The 25,060-nt window shown below is 32.2% G+C and overlaps 1 protein-coding gene across 1 annotated transcript in view; it reads right to left on the reverse strand.

Annotated features, from left to right (window-relative positions):
- Positions 1-25,060, reverse strand: part of LOC107063752 (uncharacterized) — a 260,720-nt gene that overhangs the window by 20,984 nt on the left and 214,676 nt on the right. Inside the window, exons 6-8 of the mRNA XM_015315817.2 lie at positions 24,799-25,056; positions 22,958-23,179; positions 18,920-19,157 (exon numbers count right to left, since the gene is read on the reverse strand). Coding sequence (XP_015171303.1) covers positions 18,920-19,157; positions 22,958-23,179; positions 24,799-25,056 — 718 coding nt within the window. The remainder of the gene's footprint in view (positions 1-18,919; positions 19,158-22,957; positions 23,180-24,798; positions 25,057-25,060) is intronic.

Here is a 25,060-nt window from a genome sequence, read left to right on the forward strand (position 1 = left end):
GGTTTATTATAGACATTTGATAACGCAGCACGGTATTTACCGTTGAGTTGAAACTTTACATCTTTCCTTTACAAATTCCAATTTTTTATTTATTTCCAAATTCGTTCAATTGAATGATATCTTGTTTTTTTCCTTTTTTTTTTAAATAATTCACATTTAACCTATCATGTGCAATGTTGTTTTTTTAGAAACAAGAATTATTATCAGGTCAACTGTACAAACAACGTGATACACGCTATAGAAAATTTGATTAATACGTTTAAATTACATATTTCCTTGTTTTTTTATTTGTTTTTCTTTTTATTGAAATAAATCATAAAATCAGTTATTTAGTCCACTAACAAAATTACGATTATATCGGTAATTATTTTTCTATACTTTATTTACCAATGATAAAAAATCATTCTCATGCTTAGAAACGAAGTTTAGTTATCTATCGATAATAATAGTATATACGTGTGACATGGAACACGTTGAAAGGATCATAATAAAAGTTATAAAGACGAGCATGGCGTACGCGATGATTGATCGACGTCAGTGTATCCTTGGAATAATATAAATGTGATGATATACATCACGTGGCAAAGTTTCGTACGAAAATTGTTACGATAGTTGAATGATGTTCGTCGAAAGTAGGAAACGATACGGAAGAGATAAAAAGTTTGTAATGTTAATGGCTATATGTATCGAAAAATAGGATTCGTTTATATACGTGGAACCGAGAAAGGGTTCCAATATATATATATATATATATATATATATATGTATATCTATGTAAAGATACCTAGATTACATGAGTTTGGAAAATAGCCGATCATATTACCAGCTATAAAGATCTCTTTTAAAAATTTCCAATGGAGCTTGATTATTAGTTAGTTGATTTTTTGCTCCTGCGAACCACAAACAATTTCTTTTCTCTCTCTCTCTCTCTCTCTCTCTCTCTTACTCTCTCACTCTCTCGTTTGGCCATTTATTAATTAACGCTGGCGTTTTATCGAAGCGTAAAAAATTTTCTCGTATTTTCAATTATCCCATCGAACGATGCACGAATCATTATGCTCGTTACGGCACAAACAAAACACGCTTCGTTACATATTTTATCGAGCGATATTCTCCATTAAATTATAGTCACTCGATATTTAATAATCGGGAATTATTTGTTCGCCTCGGAACACCTTAATGACACAAAATACAATTAGCGAATTAGTCTGATTTATTAGATAGGATTTAAATAATGATTATATTTTTGATGCATAAGAAAACGAACAAATCATTTTACGAATAAATACAAAAGGGTATATTATTTTTATCATTTTTTTCTTTCATTTTGGATATATTTTTTTTTTCGTTGAAATTTTATTACGCTATTGGGAAAGAGTACTGAATATATCGTGCTATCGTTTCTTTAATAATCGATTTGAAAATCGGAAAAATGATGACGTCATGTTGACATCAATTCTACGACGAAAAAACTTGTTCGATGATGATCGATCTTTCTCATTCTCTCTCTCTCTCTTTCTTTTTTTTCTTTTTCCATTCGTATCTCTCTTCTTTATTATTCAAATGTGATTATGAAAAACGATACGAGTCGATTAATGAAAAGCTATGCATGAATATGCAACGAATGAGAAATCGCTGGAAAACGTACAATCGTATCACATACGTGATGTATATATAGCTCGTCTCTTTCTCTCGGGAAATATGAAAATGATCGTTCATCGATCCGTAAGTATTATATGACGTTTTTCTATTATTTTGTAATAAGCAAAATGAAATAGATGAATATTAATTTTAAGACATTTTTTGTTCGTTATAATATATTTCATTTGTCGTGAGATATCAACCTACTCGTTGAAAAAAGAAGAATTAGTCGGAATAAAAAGAGAAAAAAAAATTAATAAAAAAATTGTTAGCATAGTCTCTCGAGAGATCAGATCCTACACTTATGCATACAAAAGTCCACGAAACCGTATAAATCTCGATGATACGAGCTTTCGCGTTATCTTTAATGTCGTTATAAAGATCGTAAGATCTCACTAAAAAAAAAAAAAGAGAGAGAGAAATGGGTACAAAGTATATACCTGGTGTCTCATTTGAAACTATATGACTGAATATGTAAACATTTAATTGATTTTACGAATAAATATTTCAAATAAAAGTTGCCACGTTATCAAAGATAAATGTCATATTTATATCATTGTTATTTTTGATTGAAGATTATATTATAACACATGTAAATGTTTCAAATAAAAATGATTAAATTTTCAGAAGAAAATGTAATATTTATTCAAGTTATTTCATAGTATGTACTTTTGTCAAGATACGGAAGTTATAATAAATTCTTTTTTCAACGAAAATTGATATTCTAAGCCTATGAAAAGTTGTCGGGAATATCAATACGAGTCTCCAACTAGAATTTATATTCTATCTTTTCATCCATATCGTACTATTATACTATATATATTATTATTCTAGTATAATACTGATATATCATATACTGTAATACTATTATCATAATATAATACGTATTATATAAAGTAATAAGTATTAGAATAATATTAGAAATGGTAACGTAACTCGACGAAATATCAAAATTTTTATTTCAAATTTATATTTGCAAACTAATATCGATAGAATATATTTGGCCATGTTATGTAATATGTTAAATGCCATTCTAATTTTACATTACTTGCCCGTGGCGTCAACATGAATTTGTAATTAGGAGTTATATATTATATTATGTTCAAATATTATTTTGAACAGATAAATTAAATATAATAATGTATATAGGGTATTTATATTATTGGGGAGGGGGAACTGGACTGGTCACCGATAACTCTCGTGGAATTCAACGTATTGAAATAAGATATCGGATATAAATAACGAACGAATGTTAATCAAAATTAAAAGGGTCAAAAAACGAATACTTTTAATTATAATACTTTTAAAATATTTTATCGAAAATGTAAAATATTGTTGGGATAAATTAAAGCAACTAATTTTTTTTCTTTCTTCGTTTATCTCCAATTAAAATATCTATCGCGCAGGTACGCTCTCGTTTTTATTGTTGACGTTATCAAAATGGTAAAACGCCGAACGATATTATAAAACGCTGAACGACATTAAAACGCATAATGAACGATTTACCGTAGAATAGTTAGAGGGAATGATGTGAAAGCATCAACGTTAATATTACTAGGATGGTATATTAGAGATGTGTTTCGTATTCGCACGCTTAACGAATCTCGCAAAGCGTTTTAAAGTTACATGCTCATATACATATATATGTATATGTATATGCATTGTATACGTACTCGCGTAAATACATTGTACGTATAATGGATCAGTTTTAGGGGGGGGGGAGAGGGGGAATACGTCAAACGTTTTTCAATATATACCAATACTAATATTTGTAAAAGCTGAATTTCCAAAATGACATATATGTAAATACATGTTGGTATTACATATATTAAGTTATATTGAAAATTTATAGATATAAGTAAACGCTAAAATAAAATATTAAAAATATATTCTCATGGAAGAAAAAATGTTAAAAATTTTTATTTAAAAAATCATACGAATTAACCGATATTATTTTATATTTTTTTCAATTATACACTTTCTATTATAAAAAATATTTTAATAATATTATATGGGAATAATTTGGTAAATTAAAAAAAAAAATTTACTTAATTTGATTTGAAAAGTTTGAAAAATCGAATAATATAATAAAAACATTTCCAATAAAATTAATTTAACCAGAAAGCATGCGGTATAAAACGATTTTTCATGCAACCGACGATTAATCAATCATTTCAAGTGTTACGCTTAGACGTATGTATAGGTATATATATATACATATATGATAAAAGAGGGAAACGTTTAAGTAATTTCATTGGAAGATTCTTGCGTAACACGTTTCTCGATTTGATGAAGTAGAGAGTAGAGTGATATATCGAGAAACGAGAGAATGGCAACGTAGGTAAAAGGGAAAAAAGTAAAAGAGAAAAAAAAGGGAAAAGAAGAAGTAGAGCTGGGTGGCAATCATGATGAGCGGGACGATGGTTTAATTAATTAAATTGCACAACAGCAATTTACATCCGGTTTCCTGAGTGCATTTAGGAGTAGCTCAGACGATAGTGGCGATATCCCGAGGGAGCAATAGCGGTTTCTTACGGACTCGAGCACGACTACTACTCGTTCGGCACACTTGTTCGACCTCATCCGCGTCTTTCCGCATCGCATAATTCTCCTCGAGTCCGATGCAATCGGACGCAGCTGGAACTTCTTTCCCCGCTTCTCCTCCTCCTCCTTTTCTTTTTCTCTCTTTCCTTTTTTCTCTTTTTTCCTTTTTCCTGTTCGTTTTGATACACCTGCCTGTTTCTCATTAATCCTGAGATTTTTTTTGGGAAAAAAATAAGAAAAGAAGAAAAGAAATAAAGAAGAAGGAAAAAAAATCATACGATGGAAAGGAAATGAAAGACGGGGCAGGGGATTAAAAACAAAAAAATAAGAATAAAAGGTAGAAAACAAGAGAATTCTCTTAACATTAGATTCGATTTTAGCCACGTAAAATAAAATAAAAAAGTAAAAGAGATTCGACTTGAAGTAGTAAAAGTCTTAGCTTGGTCGGACGCGTTCACGGCAAAACTGCTATGCTTCTTCTTGCGACTTCGTAGATTTTTACGAGTCGAGAAAAAGAAAAAAAAGAAGAAGAAGAAGAGGAGAAAAAGTCGCCGTAGGAGTCGGCTTCTAATGCACATCCGGTCGTTAGAACCGAAAGACAGTCTTATACGATGCACTCAGGGACGTTCAACCATCTTTTGCGTCTGGGGTTACCTATCCCGGCGCTTCTTCTCTTCTCTCGAAATAATTCCAGAAATCGTTGAATTGGCTCGTCCACGTCGAAGTGAATGGTGAAATATTATAGAAAAAGGGGTTACGAAATGGGGTAAAAAGTAACAGAAGAAAATGATGAGAAGAAGAAAAAAAAGAAAAAAAAAATAAATGAAAGAAAAAGAAAAAAAGGAATAATTCGTCTTTTTAAAAATATTACTACGACGAACTAGATATATTATTTCGAATTTTCTTTTTCTTGTTGGTACTTTGTTTCTTTTTTTTTTATTTTTATCCCTTTTTCTTCCCTCGTTAGGTATCCATTTCTCGCATCGAGCTCTTCGTTAACTGTCATCCAAAAGACTCCTCTCAACCTCTTTTTCTCTCTCTCTCTCTCTCTCTCTCTCTCTCTTCGCAGTAGTGTCGTGGACGTATATGTACTCGACGATATCGCGTTTCCCTGCGAGTAATTTGAGCTTACGCCATGCAGCTACCGGTGTACTCGAATCATTTAAAATACTCGTGTGCAGAGTATGAGAACGAGGATCCAAGAGAGAAAAAGAGAGAGAGAGAGAGAGAGGATGGGGCCTCGCGTCAAACGAAAGTCGCGTTATTGCGCGCTTTCGAAGAGCAACCAGAAATTCTCGACTTTTTTTGGTTAACGCGAACCGACGATAAAGCGCGATCCTCGTTCAACGAATCTTTCTGCCTTCAGCTTTTAAACGTTGATCAGGATCACTGTGGTTCGACGAAACTTTCTCTCCCTCTTACCCTCCCTTTCTCTCTCTATCTCTCTCTTTATCTCTTTTTTTCCCCTCACTATTTTGTCTCCTTTCTTTCTTGCTTTTTGTAGGAACAGAAAATACAGTGCGAACGAACTCGTGAAAGTCGATGCGAGTTAAAGCTTCGGGCGTGTCCGCCGGTTGAAAAATTGACAAATTCGCTTTTTTCTCAGGAAGAGAGAGAAAGAGAGAGAAAGAGAGAGAGAGAGGAACGGAAAAACGTCGGATCCAGATTAAAATACTCGCACGTACACGTAACGGATATCGACGAGGCTTCAACTGTCACAACGTACCTGCATACCTATTTATATATCGAGATAGAAAATATGCGGACGAACGAATCGATCATTCCGTATGAATTGCACATGACAGTTGCATAAAGGCTGCCCTACGCCAAGTATATTTACATAAATGGAAACATACAAATTTATTTTCGATCTTTCAACCTCACTCGCCCACATATCTACGTGATTAATCGATTATTTCGAATAACATTCGTCAATATGACTTCACTAACATTGTGAAAAAAAAAGAAAGAAAAAAATGTAGATAATAGTTAAATGGATATATACATATGTACGTAAACGTACGTGTATAAATAAGAAGATATCTGGGAATGATGTTTTTTCTTTTTCTTTTCGAGATTTATAGAAATATTTGTTATGTTTAGTATTTTATATTTATATTAGATCGTTATATATATTAACAAATTCCTTTCAATTTTAGTCATACGCAATAACAGATCGAAATTGGTAATTTTCAAGAGACATTCAAATGTTCGTTCTGCCGGCAAGAGTCGACCTCATTTTCAACAAATCTACCATATGTCAATTTCTATATCTTCGTAATACATCGACCAAATTTCGTTTTATGTACTGGCTAGTAGACGCTCGATTGATAAATTGTTTTATTTATTAGCTGATAAAGAATACACGAATTCGGTTGATTTGTGTACGTCGGCGAACAAATTAAACATCATTTCAAAAGACTTCGATTGAATTAAATAATCAAAAATCCAAGTGACTTTTTGTAAACAAGCCAACTTTGTTACACCTTGAAACTTTGCACACGTGAAAACGTTTATATCATAGTCTAAGAGAAAAATACATGAAATGTACGATGTTTTAACGAGTTTTTATCATAAAGTCGAGCTTTAATAAACCGCTGTAGAAAAGGAACTCTTCCTTTGTCCCTCTACTTAATGTAATTATTTTAATTCTTTCACCACTAAATTACCCGTGACCACAAAAGCACGCGAATCCCCCACGTCGTGAAATTATTTTTTTCGCATTTTCGCTTTCTATATGCACACATACTTACGAGAGATACCTATGAATAAGTCTTACGTTGTAAAAAGATCATCACTTATTGTTACCTTCGAATAAGAACAATAACGATCCGAATTTAATTCTTTTGCATTATTTATCTTACTTTTATATATATATTTAAGAGAATATTTGTTTATAATATTATATTGCGTTTATACATGATTCGTTTCATAGAGAATTTAATTACACATCGTTGACCAACTATTGTATATAAAACAATAATTATTTTCATAATGATTATATTAAAAATCGAATGAAAATATTAGAAATTTAGTAAATATTAATATTATCCAAATTTGCATATAAAATATTATATTTGAATAAATAGTATATACATGTAAATACAATTGTAGCTGTGATCAGTTAATAATGCTTTGAGTACATTGAGGAAATAAACAGAAATTATCGAATTTCATCGTATATACCAAATACGTAACTAAATATTTAAACAGCATTTTTTTAGATTTTCACATTTTTATTTGACATAACATATTGAAAACTTGATTTCAAAATAAATATAATATATCTATCTTAATTTTTTGTTTATTCTTAAAGATTTATCCAATCAATATTCTCAGAAATATTTTATTAAATATAAAGTAGAGAATGATCGAAACATTTGCTTTCTGTTCGAGTATCATAACAGCAAGGAAACAGTTTGATGGTCGATTTCGTGGGTGCACGTACACAATAATTTTCTACTTCCTGTAGGACTCAGGTTGCGGAGAGATGCCGAGCTACTTCCGTTCGACAAGTTGACGGTCAGCGAGCAATTTTCCAACCGATTGAACGACGAAACGTCGGATTCCCCTCTGACTTCCTAAAGTCACCACTTTCTCTCACTTTCTCACACACATATACACACACATTCTCTTTCCCTCACTCTATCTATCTATCTATCTTCCTGTTTCTCTCTTTTTCTTTTCTTATACACTAGTGATTCTTCTTCTTCTTCTTCTTCTTTTACTTCTTCGATTTTCAACGACGAGGAACGACGACTGCTTGTTTACTTCGTACCAAGAACCAGAAACCCCTCTCTTAAAACACCATATAAAAGAACGAGAACTCTAGACGTATCTTTCGAATTCCGTAGAAATCACGTATCGGGGATTTGTAATTTGAAATACATAAAAGCGATGTTTGGTATACCTACGACAAGAACCCTCGATACTAAAGCCTTTATAAATTGAATTATCGATGAAATTTCTATAGATATATATATATATATATTTTTTTCCCCCTCCTTTTTTCTTTCTTTTTTTTCTTTTTGGTCCCACATTTCTCATTATTTCTACCTTTTTAATGCGTACTATCGACTTGCATACGATTTTACTCTGATCTCTAACCGATTAAATTATTTTACAAACCACGAATAAGTAATACCGTTTAGTTTCGTTTGAGTTATTCAAACAATTATGGTAGCCTACTCTCTCTCTTTTACACATACGTATATAACATTTATTGTATTTCGGGACGATTGAAATAACTATCGTTGGTTAACCGAAACATTTGCAACCAAACAACAACAAAATGCCTGTAATTTAACAACCACGACTCGTAATGATATACTATCTTCCTCTTTATTCTTCCTCCTCCCCTCTTTTTCTATATATTTACTCTCCCCCTATCGTAAAAAGATCGTAATTTTGGTATCGAATAAAGAACAATTTCATCGAAATTAATTCCATCATCGATGAGAACAATATAAAGAGAAATAAATAAAAAGAGAGAGAGAGAGAGAAAGAGAAGGAAATTGTAAAAGAGAGAAAGTGCAAACTGGATGACCGATTGAGCGTTTATTCGAGGAGAGCTATAAATAGTGGATGGGGTTGGACGAAAGTGCATCGTAACTCGGACGTCACGAAGTTAACGATAAAAAGGTGGATCGTAAATTTCTAACAAGTCGCTGAGAAAAAGGACGCACGGTGTCTAACGCGTGACGATCAATTAATGATAGAAGAAAAATGGGTATGAGAAGCTCAGTAAATGGATGGAAGAAGGAAACGAACGTTGGAAAAATTAGGCGGTTAGACGAACACGAGCTTGATCTATGACGAACGATTGAAGTAAGAAAATAGAAGAAGGAAATTAAAACGAATGAAAGGAAGAAAATAAAGCAATTGGATTTAAAAGGATTTTAATCGACTTGCATGTTAGCCTTAGTTAATCTTTATCTATAAAAATTTAGTGTCACATTGTTGGTTTCCAATGAACTTCGAAACTATTAAACCGATCTTACAATTAATGAAATTTTTTGTATTTTGTGTGATTTCTTTTTAACTTAGAATATAAGTTTTAGAATATAGATATAAGCATTTATCGCGATTATTTTTATTTTTTATTGCTAATTTAAGGATTTATTATTTAGAGGTTATCTAAGTCTTTAGCTTCTATAAGTTTTCAGTAGATGGCGCTGTATTACAATTCAATTATTTCGATATATTCACGTTATATGTTTTTTCAGATTTTCATATAATATAACTAACTTTTATATTTATAAACTATATATAAAGAAAATATTAAAAGATTATATTTTATATTTTTTCGTGTAATATTATTTTATGTATTCCATTCTAATTGTGGTATTATTTGTTGTTATTATTTATATATTATATATATATTATATATATTAAAAATTTTATGTTGTTTTATGCCTAATTTGAAGTCCTAGAAATTATTAGTGAATATTGATATGACTGCATTAAATAGTTTAGAATTATATTAAATCAACGTTTTATAACAAAACTACAGCAACGTGTGGCCGAAGTATCCTAGTATGTATATATTTTTCTTTTAATTATCCTTTTTCCCTTATTTTTTTTTTGGCCGAGACATAAAAATATACAGAGAAGATATATTGACGATTAATTCGTAACTCGTTTTCTTGTTCTTTACCACAATCAAATATTCTTTTTGTTTTCCATTTAATTTCATCCGTCCATTATATTTTCGTTTATCTATCTTATTTTTTATAATATTCTTTAACAACGATCCACGAGAAACAATAAAAATATAAAAAGAAAGGAAGTAACAATATGGCTTTGATCATACTATCGCGGTCTGTGGAATCTGAAATTATCGAACTTTTCTGTAACAACGATGGACGACGGCCGTGAGATCGGAAAGTGGTCAGAGTGCTTCTCTCTTCTTGCTCGTTAGTTAGTTAGCTAGCTAGCTAGCCTAGCTAGCCAGCTAGCTATCGTTTACATCCGATCGGCGTATCGTTCTACTCGGAACACGCATGGCTGACAGTTTTATTGTAAACGTTTTTACCTTGAGCCAGGACGAAGGGAAAATTTTTCAATGCATAAAAAGCACCTTTGATCTAATTCCAGTAAACGTCGCTTGGCCTTATTTCAATCGACCCTCTCTTCTTCCCTTTCCCTCTCCTATAGATATTCCTCTTTCTATTCCTCTTATCGTTCACTACTGATATATACATTTTTAATATATATATATATATATATATATATATATATATATATATATATATATATATATATATATATATATATATAGACTACATATACATATGTGTATACATATACAGCAAGTATATCGAAAGCTCGTTCGAAAGTATCGCTCGTTAATTTGTTTATCAAGACGCTCCTTTGTCGATCCTCGCTATTCGTTCTAGCGAAGTTTAATGAAATAATAAAGCAACTACTTTTTTTGAACCTGTGTTTCCACCTTTTTTTTGGCACGACGATGTTATTTAATTAGAACTCGGAAAGTAAGTTTCTCTTTTCGTGGTTCAAAAAGAAAAAAAGAAAAAAGAAAAAAAAGAAAAGAAAAAAAATGCAAAGAACGAAGTAAAAATAAAATAAAAAAGTATAAAAATGGAGGATTTAATACTACGTTGTATGGATTGAAAAGATTCCTATAGTTATATATAACTATATATATATATACATAAACGTGGGGGCCTTTTGTGTTTGTATTTCGTCGAATAGATAAAAACTCTGGCAGCTTGTCGATCGGTTTTTCCTCCCACGATCGGATATACGCCATAGCGAAACACTTTGCCAGTGTATCCGGAGTTGCGAGAGCTCTAAATCTTTAGAGATATAAAAGGATCCCATCCTTGGATGAACGCTTGAAGTCGACGGGCGACGATCTGTCAGAATTATACGATCGCACGGAATTATCGGGTTTCCCCGATTTCAGACACTGAGGATATAAAAATCGAAGAAGGAGGAAGCTACTAGCTGCTTTGTGAAAGAGAAAAAGAGTGAAAAAGTGGGAAGGATACAGAGACAGAGAGAGAAAGAGAGAGAGAAAAACGGTTCGTGGTTCAATTTGAAAGAAACTGCGTGCTCGTAAAAACCCCTTAAGACTGGCAATCGAGCGAACGAAAATAAAGAAAAAGGAAAAACGTGAGGGATGATAAAACGTAAAAACGCTGCGATCTGTCAAAATAACGTCTCCTAGACTGATTGCGTCCGTCTTTAATCAGGCTATCAGAAAAATATGAAGTCATACACGATAAAGATTATTTAAACGTGTTCTTACATTAATTACAGAGTAGAAAAAAAAAGAGAATAAATAAGCTGTTTAACTTTCCCACGAGTTTTGTATCGTTCGTGTTCTACTAATCCATTTATATCATACGCATGACAATCTTCATTAATCAGAGACGTTATAAACTGACAGTCGTCACGTATCGCATCATCACATTTTATATGAAGTTATTAAATGGAATTGTTCTTCTTTTATTTTTTTTTTTTTTAATATTTTCATTTTAATTAGAAATAACAACGATGGATTACCAACAGCCATCGAATGTTCGAACGACGATTAATTATTATGGTAGCAAAATTTATCGATTGTGTGCATTATTTAACAGTTCCTAATATTATTTTGTTTTTCTTTTTTTTTACGTATTTCTCGTACAATTTGTCACGTTTAAACGACAAGTATTATACAAATGATTATAATTGCGTGAGATTATTTATTTTATTTAAATGAAATTTATTGATTTTATTGTCTACATAATCGTTCGAGCATAGTTTTCAAAAATCGATCGCGATTTTAATTAACAACTGATTACGTAATATTGAAAAAATATTTAAAATAAGAGACTGACGTTTTTCAACGAGTATGCTATATGGTCTTGGATAGTGTCCCATATTCAGACAATTCTCTTCTAAAGAAATTCCATGTAACGGGCTTCAGAAATTAAAAAAGTTTCAACGATGAAATTCTTTGGAAGTTGGTAAGAACAGAGTGAAAACGCGCGTGTGTTGCCATCCTACTACCTTGCGGAACGAAGTGTTGAAACGAGTATAAAACGATAAAATCGATCGGTCTCTCTCTCTCTTTTATTATTTTTCTTTTATTTTCTTTTGAATGTTTTACAGACATCACGGGATATCACTACGACACAATAACGATATCGTGTCGTCGTATACGACGGAGAAACGTAAGGGTAATATATGTAACAATGTCAAAAGTTGTCAAGTTCTCATAGAAATGGATTTTCTCTTCGACGTTGAATCATTTGACGATTTATTGCGACGAGACGGAGGAAAATTTTATGCACTATGCCTAAGTCTTCGGAATATGATGCACAGTCTCGATAAGAATGTTTCTTGCTTGCTATGACAAGAGTGTCACTCCTGTTACGTTGGCGTACCATTTATATATATATATGTATGTACAACATACATACACACACTCATCACAAAAAAAAAGAAAAAATAAAGAAGAAAAGAATAGAAAAAAGAAAAATGTACAAGAAAGAGAGAAGGATCTCGCTGGTGTTGGTGGTAACGTTAGCTCTAGAATTCTTCCGCAGTGATGCATGACCGCATTACCGGGTGTTCGGTTAACGGTTCGATAGTTTTCTTATACATAAACTATGTTATCAATTTTCAACGAAATAATCGAATAACATACCATCGAGGTAAAACTTTCAACACGCACTAAGTATAACACGTTAAAGTAAAGTTAAGAACTTATTTATTTGCCGTGTAAGTAAATGTAATGTAAAACTTATTCGTTCTATCGATACTTTTGCTAAGTATATGTATATTATATATATATATATATATATATATATATATATATATATATATATATATATATATATATATATATATATTTTATCCCGACGATTATTTTCGATAGCAAATAATATTTAAGAGATTATAATTAAATTTGGATTGAATAAAAGAAAAGAATCTCAAGCTCGAGGGTGGTTGAAATAATTAATAAAAATATATATGCGTCCTTAGTCCACACAAATATTTTTTCTTGGACACACATATACATGAAATATATAAATTATGTAAAAATAAAAAAAAAGTAGAAAGAAAATATGAAAATATCTAATGCAATGGAGAAACTTGTAAGGTAGTCGTTTTACTCTAACGGGTGTTTAAAATAAAAATAGATGAGGATAAAATATAGAAGGACAAATGAATTAACAAAAGGAAAAAGGATATAAAGAAAAAAAATACAGCAAATGATTTATCGAGGGTTATCGTCCCCGGTTTGTTATTATATACGGCTAGGCTCTTCCGTGACGAGAAGCCATTTTTCATGAGGTTCACGAAGAATACTTACGACCGTCTGACACTTTAATCGATCTGCGAATACTCAACCGATGTTAACGTCGGACTGGATGTAGCCTCGTTAAAATGTGGACATGACAATAGCTATGGACAAAGCTATGGATAACGAAGAAGATAAAGAGAAAAGAAACCAAAAGAAAAAAAGAAAAATAATAGTATGTAGTAGTAGTAGAAGAAGAAAAAGTAGAAAAGTAACACAGGGACTATGGAAATTAACTGTCCGTAAGAAAAGCGATAATTGTAACCGTACGACAGAAAGATTTTACCTTACGATGTTAACGAAAGCAATTCTGTCCGGTCACGCGTGTATTTGTACGCCGGTGTTTCAAACAGTTTCCCACTTTAGTGCAGGGAAACTGCTTGAAACTGTCCGAACAGATGCTTCCCAACGGCCATCGGTGTTTAGACGGGAGGATTGTTTTAACGAAAAAAGAGGGTGAAACGATGGGGGAGGATGAAAGAGAAAGAATAAGAGAGAGAGAGAGAGAGAGAGAGAGAGGAAGAGGAAAGGAAAGAGTATGAGAGAAAGATAAAAGAGAAGCAAGCAAGCAAGTAGGTCGTTTTATTCGTAAAAGCTGAAATTCAACGTTTGACGCGTAGAGTCATCAACGGTTTGTGCGACAGGGTGCAAAACGTGCCGCCGATAAAAAAAAATATAAAACACTTCCCTCAATCTTTTTATCTATTTTGAACAAACCGGATAAAATAGCGGTCAAAGTATTCATCGGGCCAGTTCTAAAGCGAACCGATATTTAAATTAACGCTGGCAATCAATAAAATTGCAAAGCGATTTTATATGCGTTTTTTTCATAAGTTTTTTTAAAATTTTTTTTTCTTCTTTTCTTTTTCGTTTCTTTTCTTTCTGTATCTCTCTTTGTCCCTTATTCTATATAATATATATATATATATATATATTTATAATGGTATACAATGAGTCACAGGATTTTATTCATTACCGTTACTGTAAATTGGAAATAATAATAATAATATAGATATTTGCTTTGAATACAATGTTTTCAAATATTTGAATAAAGAAACATATTTTGGGATTATTTATTAAACTAGTAAATTTTGACATAAATGTTAACGCGTTATTGCTTAACATTATTTTATTATAAATGAATTATAATTTTATATAAATTTGAAAAAAATCTGTGTCTCAAAAAATTATACCCATTCAATATGTTTAAGCATTATAAAATGCAAAACTGATCCAGTTGAGTATTATGTAAAAAAATAATAACTAAATTTTTTTTTATCTTGTTTAATGATCATTTTTGTAAAATTATATTTCTCTAATAATATGAATACAATATTTCTCTACAATAAAATTGATATCAATTTAAAAGTTTAATATAGGAAAGTTTTAATATGTAATTCTGCCTTCTTTCATATTTAAAAGGTAAGTATAATTATTTCATTGTTCAGTTGGTTATTTAGTTAATTAATGGATTTCACGTGTTAGCAGTAATATATAATATATAATATATTTCTCTATTTTTGTTAATCCTCGATTTTCCAAATCCATTTTTTCAGGAATATTCCTAAACTTTCCCTCTTCTTCTCGTTCTTATAAAAAGAGTTATAAAATTAAAAACGAAATTAACCTTCCTAACGTGAAACGGAGTAAGTATCTACCTAAGAACATAAAATAGAAGTATTTTTCAACAATTTTCAAGACGTCCAGTTCTTCTCTTGGAAAATATTACCTAGAGCGTTTTAAAATAATTAAGTAATGAGAGTACTCGATGTGACTTTTTAGCACGTTATACCTTCGTTTTGAAAGGAAAGGTTTATAAGCTAGCAAAAAAAAATATTCTTAGGAAAGATATTTTAAAAGCAGTATTATTAGGTCACTTCTTTCTCTCGTGAGATTTATATCGAATTAATGTTATACTCTTTTTCAAAAATAATAAGTAATAATATTAATACAATCCTTGTTGATCATTTTATAAAAAAATTTCAATTCAATAAATAATTGATAAAGTTTTTCTTTTCGTCTCTCTCAGAAAAGTGTTTTTTAAAATTCTAAATTAAAATACGTACATTCTGCTAGCACCTGATTTATCTATTGTATGTTTGTCATGAAGGAAATCACACTCAATCTCTAAAAAATTTAGAAATCATTGCTTATAATACTCAACCGCCGCTATTGGCGTCCTCGTTCACAGCATGAATGATAAAAACAGACTGAATCAAGGATAAATAAATCGTACAGTTAAAAGCCAAATGTGAACATCACAGATGACAATGAATACGAAATTATAAAAATAAAAAAGATATTTTATAACTCATATATAATTAAAAAACATTATCCAGTATACATATGCTCAAAAGAATATTTGAAACATGATTTCTCAATGAAACAAAGCCTTGAACGAAAAATGTTACTTCCTTTTTTTACACGTAGAGTCTATTGTCTTAAATCAAGAGTATAAAAATGTTAAAAAATTCAAAATAAAAAACTCGTCTTATACTTGGTCAAAATGGTCGACCTTGCCCTTGTAACTAAATAAATACTTAACACCGAGACCAGTTAAAAATAACAAAAAAAGGGATGATAAAAAGTCTTTTAATTCTTGAAAATAAGACGTTCGAAGCTTGTCTCCTTTCTTTCGATCCTCCTTCAACTAAATCAGCTTTTTCCTTATAGTAAGTATATGTGTCCTTTCTAGAATAGTTTCATCTCGAAGAAGTTTCTCATTTTAGAGTTTGAAAGAATGGAGAAAGTTGTTGAAAAAGGAGGACAAGAGCGTGAGACAAAAAAGCTTAAAGAGGACAACGAATAAAGGGGAAAGGGAGAAAAATGTGGAAAAAGGAGAAGTAGAAAAAGTAGTGATGGGGTAGAGGGGCTGGGGGGTTAAAAGAATAGTAGGAAGGAAGCTTGTGGCTTAGATTTTCTTCTTGAAAGAGGATAGTCAGACGTCTTATTTAAAGACGGCCTTGCTATCTTGATCCTTTCTTTGATCTAACCAAACCAAACGAAGACACAATTTTCTTATTCTCTTTCTTTCTTTATCTTTTTCTCTCTCTCTCTCACTAGTTCTTCTCTTTTTTTTTCTTTCTTATACAATCGATCTATTTCCGTAGGAGAAAGTTGAACGTATTGAAAAAGATTCGTTCTCGAAGGTACTCGATTCGCGATACGTTTTCTCAGCTTGGACAAGATCTTTCAAGTATCCTCTATATTTAACCTTTCTCCGTAACACGTATCTATAGTAAACCATCTTGATATTTCACTATGCCAATAATCGAAAAATCGTATGTTAACGTTCTATCATTTATTTTTATTCTTCGTGGTGGCACACATATCTGTACGAATTTACACGAGAATTGTTCGCGTTATAAAAGAATATTAGCCATTTTCTACGGGGTTGAGAAAAAAAAGACGAACTTTTCTTTATCTCTCTGTCCTTATTATTTTTTTTTCTTTTTCACACTTTTGCATGGTGGTAGTTTTCTCATAAAGTCGCGAATAGTCGCGTAATCGCGGGTATATTAAAGCGCGAAAAGATCATGGCGGAAGATCTCACGATATAAGGACAGTTTGGTATGCGAGTGTAAAAGAAAAGGGTGTACCGGGTTAAAACAAAAGAAATCAACAGAGAAAAAGACAAAAATAGGAAAGATAGAGAGAAAGAAAGAATATGTGTGTTCAGAGGGAAACGCGAGAAAGTAGGGGAATACTGGAGATAAAGGTGGAGGATATATGTGCGAATAAATTTTCGAGAAGAAAGAGATAGGGGGGCAAGATGGGTCCCACGTCGTACCTTCCAGTCGGTCAAACGTAAATTCACAAGGACTAATAGTCCCGCCACTTTCGAGAATACCCTCTGTAAAAGCATATATATATATATATATATATATATATATATGGTGTAATACATAGGTTCTATAGTAAGTAGATAGGTAGGTAGATCTCTACCAATATACAAGTGTTCGTAATACAGTTATACTCGTAGACGGAATAAAGAGAAAGATCGCTCATGCGATTTCTACGGAATTTTTATAATCAAGAAACGCCGTGGAGAGTAAGATAAAGGGCGGAAATTTTTAGTATTCTTGCCAGGAAACTCTCGAAACGCGGCCAGAGTTCCGAAAAGTCTCGGTTTGAAAAATTTTTCTTTCTTTCTAAAATAACAAATAAAAATCCTTAAAAGAAATATTATCTCGTTTGAAAAAGAATAAAAAAACGTATCACACACGATTCAAGCGAAATTTTCCTAAAATATTTCAATCTAAGATTCTTTCATTCGATCGCGTTTTAATTTAAAATTTTATTATTAATAGAAAAAAATATCTTTAAGTTAGGCAAGCTTTTAAGATCATTAAGTATTCCATATTTGATACAGTTTTCAAATATTATTGAATTTTAGATTATCTCTGATCTAATTTGGTTGAAAACAAATAAGATGGTGATAGGGTGCGTGTGGTCGACCAGAAATAGGAGGAAATGATGTTTTCGCGGTAAAGTTCCACAAACACGTTTCATAAACACTATTATCCTGGGCTTTTAACGAGGAATTCTATCTTCTGATCGTCCGAGCGTCGGGAACGTTACTACCCTTCATCGTAGAACAGCATAACGCGAGAAACGCTTTACGTAATATACATATGCTACCGATTAAAAGCGATACGTTAGCTCGCGTGAACTCGGCCGCAAGAGTGCTTTAATGAGAATATCTGGGTAAGCCTATATTGACATTTCACTGTGCATACGAAGAACGATGCTGGGAGAAAGCCAAAGAGAAGTCTACGGCAGACATGATACTCCTACGTAATCCTCTCAGCATCCTATTTATTTATATGCGAGTGAGTAGTACGCGTGCTCTGCTGAGAAATACGAAAGGTCGACAGTGATATTATATTATCGTTTTATCATATATTCAACATAAACCACTACTTACAAAGTAACGTCGTACACAAACTCGAAAGAAGGATATGACATGTGTAAGAGAAACAAAGTTATTAAATAATAACATTGGTTGGGAAAACGAAGAAGAATATTTTATGAAATAAAATACGAAAGAAAGAATGAAAAAAAGAAAAATAAACTACTCGCTGGATTCATTAAACTTTGTATACATTTCACTAAAGGATCGCTTGCTTTGACACTGTTATCAAATGATATCTACGTTATTTTAATTAGAAAAATGAAACTAGACGTATGACTTACTTTTACTTTGTCATCGAAATACTTACGTGATGGATGTTTTTATATATATATATTTTTTTTTCATTAAAACAATATTATCGTTCTTATTTATGCAATGCAATTTTTTGTAAAATAATATTTGTTACGTATTGTTTCTGTTATGAAAATGAATATAGAGGAGATAAACTTGTGTTTTTTTTTTGTCAAAAATATAATTTATCTTATTTTGGTAATAGTACTCACCAGTCACGAGTAGCTTCAGCGACGAACATCATTTGATTGTAAGTATGCGTAGCAGAAGAATAATGACGATGGTGATCCTCGATTGGCACTATCGCATGACAAGCTAATCGAGTCTCGTTTTGATCGAGAATTGTCAAGTTATGTTGCGAGGCTAAAAGACGGGAAGCCATTCGATCCAGGGCCACCCATGATTTTGGTGCTACAACCCATGATGGATACGAGCAACGTTCCACGTATTCTGAAATATAAAAATAAAACATTAAAAGACATTAAATGGTATATATATATATATAATAAAAAACTAAAAAATAAAAATATTCCATATATTTTCGTTCAATCAATTAAATTCATTCGGTTATATTACTTAAATAAAAAAAAAAAACATTTTAAACAATATCATTTTTCCTTACTCATTTAAAATTTCAATTATAGAAACATTTGACATCAATAACATTATCCATACGTAAATAAATACCTATTAAAATATAATATTTTAAACACCTCTTTTTTTTCTTGGGGAAACTTTTTTCAATGAAAATTTTAACGATCGAAATATGGGTTACTACGACAGTTACAAAAATTGAATGATCCCATTCGAGACCACTTGCACACCGTGTGTGCAATCATACTGAACTATTATCAATTAATTTGAGTAAAGTATTCGTCGAAATAAGACTTTTTTTTTGGTATAAATATAATAGTATCTTTAAAGCATAGAAAAACAAAATTTGGCATTGTAGAATTGACAATCTAATAAAAAAAAGAAAAAGAAATTGCTCTTTGGAACCGTGTTCGAAAAAAGTCGTGGTCTTCTGGGTTATTCTACATACACTAATAGTAGGTAATACATACCCTCTTATATACATAATATGTATATTGGTAAATTAAAAAAGGGAAAGAAAATGAGGATTCGATATAAAGTTGTTGAAGCATCGATCGAATACTTTCTTTCATCTTCTTGTGAGTTCCTTTTGCTTATGATATCTCGATGGCTTAGAAGACGCGACAGTATTTGTGTAGTCACAACGAAGCTCTGTTTATTTGCGCGTCCGAACGGAATTGCGCTAGCAAGGACGTTAGTGTGAGTAATACGCTCTTCATCCGACTCGGGGACTAGGGGGTTGGGTGTGGGTGGGGATACGAAAGGAGCTTCGAGTTGCAGGAGATCCCGGGGCTAATCTGCCTTCTGGAAAGTTTAAATGGAAACGCCGAGAACCGGGGGCTCAATGTGAGCGAAAGAGAGATAAAGAGCGAGAGAGATAGACAGAGAAAGAGAGAAGAGAAGAGGAATGAGGAGGATAACGAAACATCCGGGATGCCGTTGCGAGCCGATGAAAAATTTTTAAGCTTCTTATCGCTCCAGTCGAATTTATTGCGGCCCACGTACGGCAACGATTTCGAAATATTAATTCCGTGCCACGTGTAGTACGACTGGCGAAACTGGTGGTAAATGGTAACTAGTGAGAGAAAGAGAGAAAGAGAGAAAGAGAGAGAGAGAAGTGAATCGTACGTTTCACGATTGAATGCCATGATTTTTCTGTGCTGAAAATTGAGAAAGAAAGAAAGAGAAGGAAAAAAAATGAAAAAGAAAATAAACTGGATAATCCAGTACGAAAATTACTTCCAATGCGTGTTTCTACGGTATTTGCAAAAAGAATCGGTATAGATAATCTTTCTTTACTATCCTATTCGTCGATGTGTGTCGCTAAATCAAATAAAACACCCGGGGATTACCATAGATAGGTATAGCAATTTTTTGACTATTTTATCGGAGGATCTCGCGTATGTGTGTGTGTGTGTGTGTGCGTGGTGTGTCCTCATTGTTTTACTTGTTCAATGACACGTATAGAAAAACATATCGTTCGAACGTGTTTCTTTTTAGGGTAATTTGATCTTTGGTGAAATCACGAAAGATCGGACTGGTATCGTATTATGTTATACACGTATGTAGTACGTGTCTACCTATATCGAAGAATATTCCAAGTAGCTAGTGTCGATCACTCCTCGTCCTCGATACTACACCACTTTCCGCAGGCAGCTTCATAGTTTACGTGCTCCGTTTTGCTATACTCCTACATACTCCTTCTGTAGATCGTAAGTCAGTCTATGTACTTGCATCCTACCGAAACTTGAATCTTCTTCGATATCCGGTGAAACCGAGCAGAACTTCAATCTCACTACCACGATCGAGAGAAAGAAAGAGAGAGAGAGAGATTTGATTGAGATTTCAAATTAATCCGTAAGCAAATTCATTTCTTGTATATGTAGAATCAAGAACGAACAAGAATATTTGCTCGTTCTAAAAAAATGTGAAAACATATACATATAACCGTTGAAATTGTTTCGTAAAAGAGTTACGATAATAATAATTGGAAAATTCATAATTTCATTTATAAAAATAACCGGTGATTTTCGAATCTCTTACGTGCCTCTCCCAACTCGAGAAAAAATTTGTTTTTTTATTTATAATATAAATCCTCCGTTTGGTAACAAACAATTTTTATCTGAAACATATTTTCTTATTACTTAAATTCTTGTAGAATAACCAGGCTTAGTTAATCCACCATGTATATGAAGCATCACGTGAATATGGTATATATCTAGATAAATATTTATCTAAATATATGAATATCTCTAACTATATACAAAAGTGAAGTTATATTATCTTTGAACATGATTTCGATTACACGGACGCACGGCCACAAAGTTTTGCCATCCATTTACCTCACATTCGTTTCCAAGTTTCGAAACGTTCAGTCTGTCTGTCTGTTGGTTGGTCGGTCGGTTCGTTGGTTGGTTGGTTGGTTAGTTGGTTGGTTGGTTGATCGGTCGGTCGGTCGGTCGTCCGTCCAGCTAGCAAGCTAGCCGGTCGGTCTGATAGATTTGTTTTTCACTAAATTAATTCAATTTTATATTACATCGTTGGAAAACGGCAGTATGAGAAGAGCACGGACATTCGCGAATGTGTGTTTTATTTAAATGATTTTGCAGATGATTTCGCAATTTGATTACTCCTCTCTCACACGCAGACACACCCACACACACACATAGTCTGTGTCTATCTTCGTGCTTTGCAATCATTTCCCTCCATTACTATCTCACCATCCGAATATGCTGTTATTTTGTAATCTACTACGTTTCCGCATATTTAAAAAATTCATTTCTCCAGTTTCCAATTTAACAACAGATGCCAATCGATGTGAAATATTTTCTCATGAAGTGAATAAGGTACAACGTCGAACCGCTTTTAAGTCAATCTCGGCTATTTGCTTGAATTTCGACGAAGTTTTCCTTAGGCGTACTTCGCTTCATCCATCATAGTCTTCGAGAGTTACAAAGCAATCTTCGAGCATGAGACGCGCACAGATTGCTTGACGTTACCTGGCGACCTGTTTTATTTCACGAGACCGATGACCTCGTCGAATCGATTTTAAATTTTTAAGTTAGGTAATCGCGTTAAACGTATACACACACACATATATATGTATATATACATTTTATATTTATTTTTAATAAAAAAGAAAAATAGTAGAAATCAACAAAATTTATATTTGTATGGTGGAAAACGATAGAATAACGACACTTTTCATCTCGCGAATATTAAACTTGAATAAAAGATAAACTGAAAAATACAAGAAATGTGTTAAAATGATAAAAAACCTTATAGTCTTACCGTAAGACTTCTCAAACATAATTGAAATCCTTGTAAAAACTTTAAAAGGTAGTAAAAACAAGTGTAATATTTTCAAAGGCAACATGCAAATAAAAATGTTAATTATCGTTTATGACTGACATGAATAAATGAAGTTTCTATTTCGAATATTAAAACATTTCTATTAGAACATGTATAATGATATCAAAAGTATTATACATTAAACCATTATAATTTTGCAATATAAACGAGATTATAAATTAATAAAAAAATAAATAATGTTAATAATTATTTTCTTGAATATTTGACGATGAAATGATCGAATAAGAAGATTCCTTGTAAAAGTAACATTAAACGAGAAATAAAATGATTGTAATTGAACTTACTCTGTTTCATTTTATATGTCTTTGAAGCCTCCGAGATGCTAAGAAGGCCGGTACAAGTAGCGTCTCCACTTTCAGCCATGTCCCACGTGTTGTTCGAGCCTCTGGTATATATATAACACCTGTAGCTCTCCTCGTTGTTCGTCTTACGATGACCGTATAAACGCGCCACCATGTAGTTTGTATTACTCTCTTTCCAGGTAGCCAAACATTCCAATTGGACTTCTATATAGAAAAAACATTGCGATAATGTATATTTTTTTTCCGAATATTTATAATAATATATAAAATAAAATAGTTCTATGACAATAATAATAATAATAATAGTAATAGTAATGAAAATTCATTAACAGCGTCAAGGTATGATACAATTTGTCCATACAAATGAGGCAAGGAAATTATGATTAATAATTGAAAAAACAAATAAATGAAAAGTTTAACACACGATTGGCATTTCGATCAATTTCTATTTCAATATAAATACACGAAAAACTTACTTTATTTTTTATATTCGTACCAGTTAATTATTACAATGGACTACTAAATCAAACAATTACGAATATTGATTGTACAAAATTGAACTATGATTTAAATAATAATATAAACAAAAAAATCCTACAATAAATTATAATTTTGTTACTAAAAAGTCTACTGTCAAATTATTATTCGCAATTAAAAATATTTTCTCGAACACGTAAATCACGTTACGTGCTCTCGAAACTTTGATAATCTTGTCATATTAGAGAGATTATTATCGCATACTCATCTAACGCGAGTTATTATTATATACCTTCGTACGTAGAACTTTCGCGAACCTCTATGTAAACTATAATAATCGAGGTTACATTTGCTTGAAGAGAAAGTGTTAGATGGAGATAGATATAGAGAAAGAGAGACAGATAAAGAAAGAGAAAGAGAGAGAGAGAAGAATTATTTTTAGTTTTTTTTCTTTTGATTCGTAGACGAATTACGAAACACCATCGTCCATCGATGATGATTATCCCGAAAATTCGTATCGATGAAGGCAGACACCAACAAATGATAACTGACAAAGCCATTAATCATTTATCACTGCCGTCGATAGGTTTATCGATTATGTTACAAGGCTCGTACATCGCGCAGGAACCCATGTTAAACAAGCAAATTACTGGGCTAACTTTTCCGAAGGGCTTTCTCTCTCTCTCTCTCTCTCTCTCTCTCTCTCTCACTCTCACTCTCTCTCTCTCTCTCTCTCTCTCACTCTCACTCTCTCTTTCCTTTTTCTTCTTCTTCTTCTGCCATACTACACTTCTCCCTTTTTTTTTCTTCTATATTTTTTTCTTTTTATATATATTTTTTCTTTATATTTTTTTACTTCCCCAGTTTTTTGTTTTACTTTCTCCTTTTTTTCATTACGGAAGTGACTTCTCTGCGAGCTTTACCATCCGCTACGATAAAAAAGGAAGGAGCTAACGGTACCGACTCGAAATAATACAGTGAAATAACTGTGCGAGACACGAGAATACGTTAAATACTTTTCCGCTTGCGGCCGATGCGGAAAGTTTTCTATAAAAAGGCCACGTGTTTGTACTTCTTTCTCTCTCTCTCTCTCTTTCTCTTACTCTCTTTCTCGCTCACTCACACACATTCTTCATTATTGAAATTTTCAAAGTTTGCGAAAGAGTACGAGAGACTGACGGATATTTTACTGAGCGAAGGCTTAACGATATAATATTATATTACATAGAAAGTAAAAAAAATGGAAAAGAAAAGAAAAAAAGGAAGATTATGAAATTGAATAATTATTGTTTATCGACAAATAAAATAAAAAAATAAACAGGAAAAGAAGAATGAAAGAAACTGACCTAAGCTTTCGGTGGAACGAACATTGGGGCAAGCCTGATAACGCAAAAGTAAACGTGACTCTTGCGTGCATACTTCGGCACGAGAGAGCGGCGAATTGCATTCGCCGTCGCCTTGACTGTAAGTGAACTCCAGGGGTCCCTTTATAGGGCATGGTAAGGGTGCTGCTACCGTTCGAAAGAGTGAAACCAAGATGGCGTCGCTGCGGAGATGATTGCAAATACTCTTCAGATTTGGCTCCGACGAGTCAATGCAATAACCTGA

The sequence above is a fragment of the Polistes dominula genome, unplaced genomic scaffold (assembly GCF_049000335.1).
Source record: "Polistes dominula isolate Pdom_NZ unplaced genomic scaffold, Pdom_raw_medaka contig_25, whole genome shotgun sequence".
Taxonomy (NCBI): domain Eukaryota; kingdom Metazoa; phylum Arthropoda; class Insecta; order Hymenoptera; family Vespidae; genus Polistes; species Polistes dominula.